This window comes from Humulus lupulus, chromosome 1 (assembly GCF_963169125.1).
Source record: "Humulus lupulus chromosome 1, drHumLupu1.1, whole genome shotgun sequence".
NCBI lineage: Eukaryota > Viridiplantae > Streptophyta > Magnoliopsida > Rosales > Cannabaceae > Humulus > Humulus lupulus.
The window spans coordinates 279,400,166-279,407,533 of NC_084793.1; the positions used below are offsets into that span (position 1 = coordinate 279,400,166).

Genomic DNA, 7,368 nt, shown 5'->3' on the forward strand with positions numbered 1-7,368 from the left:
TTTTTTTTAATATATTTGTAAGTATGCGGTGCGGTGCGGTGCAAACCAAAATTTTACACCGCCAAACCGCACACCGCACGGTTTAGCTCAAATACAAACCATACCGAACCATTACACTTTTGACACCGCGGTTTGCGGTGTAGTATGGTGCGGTGCGGTCGGTCACCGCGGTTTGTCGGTTTAGATGCTCACCCCTAGTTCTCATATCCCGGTTATTTTGGTAAGGAAAATAGGATAGGATTTATGTGTTATATGCTTTTATATGTTATCTTATGATTTTATGTTATGTAATATGTTATGTTAAGTATGATTGTAGACTTGGGCATATGACCTATATGACTAACAAGCCCCAAATAGATTATGGGCATATGACTTGCTTAGCTAGCAAGACCCCACTAATCTAATGGGCATATGACTTGTTTAGTTTATGGGACCCCAAGTAATAATGGCCATTATAGTATGTATGTGACAAAAGTGTTATGGTATGTTTTTATGTTGCATTATGAATTTTTATGTATATGGCTATATGTTAGATTTTCCTTGCTGGGCATTAGGCTCATTCCTTTTATGTTTATATGTGCAGGAAAATAGCTATAGTGGCGGGAAAGGTTCGTGGATGCTTGGGGAATGTGTATTGAGGCGGAATGGAATCAAAGAGTCGAGAGTTTCGATTTCGAGGATGAAGTCTTTGTTTTATGGTTTATGTGTATTTTTCCGCACCTATTTATGTAATCTCCTTTTTATTACAATTAAGTTATGTTTTCCTTTTTAAAACAATGGGATCCCATATCTTGCTTTGAGTTTATGTAAGTTTAACATTTGTTTTTACAAGTTTTAATAAAGTTATGATCTTTTCACTTGTAAGTTTTGTTAAAGATTAGTGTCTATGTATAGTTTTCGTTAATGGTCCAAGGTCTAAAGTAGTTGGGTCATTACAGTAAATTACTTCCTGACCAGGTAAACTCTTACCTAGTTGGGTAAAACATTCAATGACCAGGCAAATTCATATCTGCTCGGGTAAATCACTTCCTGACTAGGTAAATTCTTATCAGGTCGAGTAAAACTCTCCCTAGTTGGGTAAATTACTTCCTGACCAGGCCAATTCATACCTGGTCGGGTAAATCACCTCTTGACCAGGTAAATTCTTATCTGGTCGGGTAAAACACTCACTGACCAGGCAAATTCATATTTGGTCGGGTAAATCACTTCCTGACTAGGCAAATTCATACCTGCTCGGGTAAATCACTTCCTGACGAGGTAATGTCTTATCTGGTCGGGTAAAACACTCCTTGACTAGGCAAATTCATATCTAGTCAAGTAAATCACTTCCTGACCAGGTAAATTCTTACTTGGCCAGGTAAATCATTTCTTGACCAGGTAAAACCATCTTTTCGCCCAATCTTTTTCTGACCAGTGACATGACGACTCTATAGGTCATCTTTTAACCCTTACACTTCCCTTGGCCAACATGTTCATCAACCATTTTTGTGCCACTTGATGGCCATACATTGCTACGTGTCACTTTTGATTGCCACGTCATCGAACTGAAATTTTGGTAATAACATTGTGTATTATTTTAATGTGGATTAAACTCTATTTATACATAGATATATATATGATCTAAGAAAATCAAGTAAGTACCACAAATACAATTAATAATTAATATCGATATTTAATTTTGGGTAACTTAGAAATTTCTCATTACTATGGACATTCATATATATATATATATATATATTAGATACAAGCAACGTGCAATATGCATGTTTGCTTAGTTTTATTTATAGAATTTATTAATTATTTTTATTAAATTTATATTAATGTCATATAAATTTCAAATAAATATTCTAGTTTAATTAAATAATTTATTTATTTTTGTTTAAGTTTATGTTTGTTCTAGTTTTTGAATTTATGAGTGAAAACAAGAGATTATATATTATATATTTAATGTAATACTAGATACAAGTAACGTGCAATGGACGTTTCTATAGTTTTATTTATAGAATTTATTAATTATTTTTATTAAATTTATATTAATGTCATATAAATTTCAAATTATATATTATATGTTTAATATAATATTAAATATTATAAGTGAATTATAAATTTAAGTTTCTTGCTAGTTTTTTTAGAAAAATAATTTGTTGCTAATTGACAATAGATTATATTATACGTTAAATATGATATTATTTTAATAAGTAAGTTTAAGTTTAATTAAATTTTATTTAAGTTATAAAACATATGATTTTATTATTTTAAAATAATTATCATTGTAAAATATTTAAAAAATATCATATTTTAATTTGTTCAATTATTTGTTATTTTTAAATAATTATCATTGTAAAATATCTCAAAAATATCATATTTTAATTTGTTCAATTATTTGTTATTTTTAAATAATTATCACTGTAAAATATCTCAAAAATATCATATTTTAATTTGTTTAATTATTTATTTTATTTTATTTAAATTTAAATGTTTACAAACTATCATTAAATGTAAGAATATTTTGTTAAATATATGAATATTTCATTAAAATTAACATTAAAAAATTAAAAACAAAAAATTTTGTTATCTACACATTTATTATATAAAAAAAGTTAGCAAAGAGAGTAAATAATATATATTTTTTAGTAATTAAAGGTGAAAATCCAAAAAAAGAAGAAAGGAGAATCAAAATTGACCGTTACATATTTAAATAAAAACAAAGGAGAGAAAGGAGTTGAGTGGAGGTGGTGAGGTGGGCTAGTTTTAAGATATTTACAGAACCAAAATTAACCAATCAAAGAAAGAAAGAAAGAAAGAGAAAGAGAAAGAAAAAGAGAGAGAAGCTCATCAATTTCGATTCCATCTTCTCTTTTGTTTTTTTATTTTTTCTCTCTGAAACGATTACATTCATATTTGATTCCCATAACTTTCGACCTTATGCACCACTCCTTTTCACTAACCCCATTTTAATTCTCTCTCTCTTGCTTTTTTTTATATATATCGGAAGACACAGTTTTTGGTCCACAAGCTTACCCCCTTTTGCAATTGCAATTTCACCGCTTCGAATTTCATAGATCTCCCATGGCGTCTTCCTCCTCTTCGCAGCTTCGGCTCATGTCCGATCTTAAAGCCATCATTAACGAACCTACAGGGGTAATTGTCCTTCTAAGTTCTAACCTAAACATTTCTTCAATTTCGATTTTGAATTCAATTCGGTTCTTTTTGTTTTCAGGGTTGCAGTGCTAGTCCCTTGTCCGATGATAATATTTTCGTGTGGAGTGCTACCATTTTTGGACCCGATGAGACCCCCTGGGAAGGTAGATCTCATCTACCTGATTTTAATTTATTGCTTGTGTTTCAATTTTGGTCTTTTTATGTGAATTTTGGCTGATTGTTTGCGAATTGGGGAAATTGACAATTCAGGAGGAGTTTTCAGTTTGAGATTGACATTCGGCAATAATTATCCCGAAAAGCCTCCACGAGTTCGATTTACCTCCGAAATATTTCATCCTAATGGTTAGTTTCATTGATCTTTTTCCCAATTGTTTGTTGTAGCCTTTGAATGACTTGAATCTTTTTATCTTTTATGCCTTTTTGGGTTACTGAATCGGTCTGAATTAGTCTCGACGATGGCCTTTATTTTTCAAAATCTTGGTGTAATCGAGTCATGAATGAATTTCTTTTCTTACTTATTGCTGATCATTCGAATTATTGGTTGTATGGTTCATTAACTTCTATATGCCACTGTCAAGACTTCATTGCATTTTCTATCTTAATTAGAGGGATTCTCACAAGAGTAACTGAATATTTATCTATATTAATCACTCCTTGTTTGTTTCTCCATAGCTTCAAGTATATGGACCCAGGTGATACAAGGAAGACACCTAAGATAGTTAATAGCATACTCTATCATTAAAGATTTGGGGATATGGTCGACAATTCTCTTTAGTGTATTGATATGTGCACTCAAAATATGCACCAAATATAGATGTGGCATATATATTTAACTAATCATATTTATTTAAAAATGAGACTCACTATCTGCGCCACGTCACTGTGTATAATGTTTTGTTGCATATCTATGGACATATCTTCTTTTTTTTTTTTTGACAAATTGTGTGCACATATCATTACTCCATACTCTTCTATTTCATCTGGAATATTGTTTAAATGGTCCTTCCAACAAGTTAAACATGCTTCAAGTGTGGAGGAGTTTAGAACATGATGAATAGATATTACTTTTTGAAGCCATGGTAATTGGAACATGGAGGTTAGTATACACTACCATGAAATTCTATGACCACTGTTAGTCTTTAGGTTGCTATATGGACCTAGACTGGACATGCCTCTACAAAAATTGGTTGTGAAGCATCCATTTTAGCCTGGGGAAATCTTGGAGTGTGGTATTTGGTTGCATGAATTTTTAACATGCACAACTGAAAAAGGGTGGAAAAATGAAACAAATTTTGTAATGGGCTTGAAACTCAAACTTGCCTCTAATTTATGATTCTGGTACTAATAATTTACTTGCTGAAGTTTAATTGCAGGCCCTGTTCTAGTTTCCAGCCTTGTGTTTGTTTCCAACATCTCACTGTTATTTCCTTTAGCCATTCTTTGGCAGATCACTGTTTTAGAATAAACCCCAATCTCTGCTTACAAGAGCCATAATAAATGGACAAAAACTGAAAACAAAGCAAAACATAAGGTTTGTAGTAGTTTAGTCTCGATATGAGAGCTCATCCACTTTCCATTGCTGTTTATCATTATAATGAAAAAGAAAATGAGTTATTTCATTTACAAAATAATTTTATTCAAACACTCCTATTAAAATTGATTCATGAGTATTTTCTACGTTATAGAAAATTTTAGGGCAACTTTCCTCGTGAGAGAAACTCATCATACACTTAAGTTACATTATGATTAGGCTCCACACGAGCCAACAATCACTATCCAGTCAAACGCATTAAGATTTATAGGGTAGTAGGCATGAAACTGTTAGGAACGCAATAGTCAGCAAATAGACATTAATAAGGTAGTGGGGATTGTGGGTTATATTTTGTAATAAAGAATAATAAAGGGGTAAGTAAGTGGTTTTGAGAAGTGTAAGAGCCTATATTGAGTATATTTAAATAGGTTTGTGTAGATCTCGAGGGCATCCATTGTTTGAATCTGAGATTAAGAGCAGTAGCTCTTTGGGGAGAGTGGTGGTGTCTTGAATACCACTGGGTTTATTAGCTATAATATGCTATTAATTTGTTCATTGTTCTTGTAGTTTTCTATGTGTTTTGTGTGAATCTATTTGGGACCTAACAGAAACCTGATTATACATTATGATTAGGCTCCTTACAACCAACAATCACTATCCAATTAAATGCAGTAAGATTGATAGGGCAGTAGGCTTGAAATTTGCTTGATTCCAATTTTCTTTGTCTACTTTCAAATGTCTTTTGGTGTTTGAGGGGTGAGGAAGAGAAGTCATCAAAGTGGAATCATGTTTAAAACTTGCAATTATGGGTGAACATGTTTGCTAATGATCCTCATAATCTCACTTTCTAGTCTGTCTTTCCATGCTCTAATTTTTTTCTTTCAAGTATGTCATTTCAGAAAACTGCCCTTATATTTTGTTTTATTGTTTGCCTATTTTATGACTCAGTTTATGTTCCAGGCAAAGTATTCATGTTAAATAATACTTTGACTTATTTCTTTTACTTATTAATTTTAAATACTTGTTTTTGACGTTGCCAAAACAGTTTATCATGATGGTACACTATGTATGGATATAATTCAGGATGCATGGTCACCCTGCCACAATGTCTCAACAATTTTAACGTCCGTTCAGGTAATATTCCAATCTCAAACTTCTATTTTACTGCCTCCAACCAATCTCTCTTTTAGTTTTTTTTTACTGCCTTTAAATTTGATGATGTGCTATGATTTCGCTAATTTATTTGTTGCAGTCACTTCTAACTGATCCAAATCCCGCAAGTCCTGCAAATCCTGAGGCCGCTCAGCTGTATCAAAACGATATCCAGGCTTATAACAAGTATGTAAAAAGTATGCTGACAGCATATATTTCCCTAATTTCAGAATTATGATTTGCTAAAACTAACTCTGCATTGTGGAAATTTGCAGGAGAGTTCGTCGCTGTGCTCGTCGTTCCATAGAATCTTCATAAAATCTCAATGAAATTCTTCTGCTCTGTCTCTGCAACTATTCGAACTAGGCTTGCTACGGTCTGATGCCCAGCCTCCAGTGCGCATATGTTTATGCCTCTTTATCTTCTGCATCTCCTCACAAAATGTTCTGCTTCATTACTTTAGTAGTTATAGGCTCTTTTTTTTGTCTCTTTCCCTTTTACATTTTTCAGTAATAGTTACATTTTGTCAATATCATATGAGAGAGAATGTTTAATTGTAAATTAGAAGATCTTTTAATCTTCACAACTGATAATAATATAAACAGAAATTTAAATTCATTCTCTGGACTGTAGAAGCTAATGGGTCTTCTTGTTTAATTTTGCGATTCCAAGAAGAGATATGACTAGAAGTCATTTTAATTTTGCAATTGAAGTCTAAAGCAATGAAATACAACACCAAAACGATTCATGTCAATATAAACATATAAGCCACTAAAGATGCATGTTTTCTCAATCTTAAATTTCGAATCTTTCAGAAGAAAGCTCAAAATAAGATTACAGGCCTCCATATTGGTGGGTATCAACCACTATACGCCTTGTGACAAAAAGGAAAATTGCTATATTTTGAGAGGATAACCAGTACTTTTACTATCCTTATCTATCTATTTTTATGTTAATTCTCTTCCTTGGAGTATAGTCATGTCATGTCACGTGTGATTAACATTTCTGGCCATGTATGTGGCTTATGTGACGACAATGTTTTAAATCTATTTAAGGGTTTTTTTTGGTTATGACATGAAACATTGCATGTACACTACATTTATTAGATTGCTAACAGACATAATTTCGCAGTCATTAATGAAACGTATTGAAATATGGAGCTGTTAAGGACCATCCAAGTAATATAAGGTGGTTATGATATGCACATCACAATAATGGTAAGAAAATTTAAAACATAACACAATATGTGTTATGTTCAAGCGGTATAATAATAGCAAAGAGTGGTTGATGAGGTTTATTCTCATCTGCAGCAGCCTCAAATGAACAAATGGCTGTTATATTTTCTCAATCCATGGGCATGTGGGCTTGTCCATGGATTTGTAGCTCTGCATTTAAATGGACAAAAAGTCATGGTAAGGTTCTGTTCTTTTGGTGCATGGGATAAGAAGTGTACTTGAAGATTGGAGGAGGGGTCCTTTCCTTTCATTGTTTTTCTTGTTAATTGCATTAGCTATCCAGTGAAC

General features: G+C 32.3%; 1 protein-coding gene across 1 annotated transcript; it reads left to right on the top strand.

Annotated features, from left to right (window-relative positions):
* Window positions 1-2,733: 2,733 nt before the first annotated feature.
* LOC133807155 (ubiquitin-conjugating enzyme E2 1-like) lies at window positions 2,734-6,463 on the top strand. Its single transcript, XM_062245326.1, has 6 exons — window positions 2,734-3,141; window positions 3,221-3,305; window positions 3,412-3,504; window positions 5,739-5,827; window positions 5,946-6,031; window positions 6,121-6,463. The coding sequence occupies exons 1-6, from the start codon at window positions 3,070-3,072 to the stop codon at window positions 6,161-6,163; spliced, it is 468 nt and encodes a 155-aa protein (XP_062101310.1). The 5' UTR covers window positions 2,734-3,069; the 3' UTR covers window positions 6,164-6,463.
* Window positions 6,464-7,368: the final 905 nt, after the last annotated feature.

Bases quoted from the DNA above. Each gene is read 5' to 3' on its own strand.
- LOC133807155 (XM_062245326.1), top strand. From the start codon at position 3,070: ATGGCGTCTTCCTCCTCTTCGCAGCTTCGGCTCATGTCCGATCTTAAA. The intron at 3,505-5,738 runs GTTAGTTTCATT...TTGCCAAAACAG, and splicing joins CGAAATATTTCATCCTAATG to TTTATCATGATGGTACACTA. The intron at 6,032-6,120 runs GTATGTAAAAAG...GGAAATTTGCAG, and splicing joins GATATCCAGGCTTATAACAA to GAGAGTTCGTCGCTGTGCTC.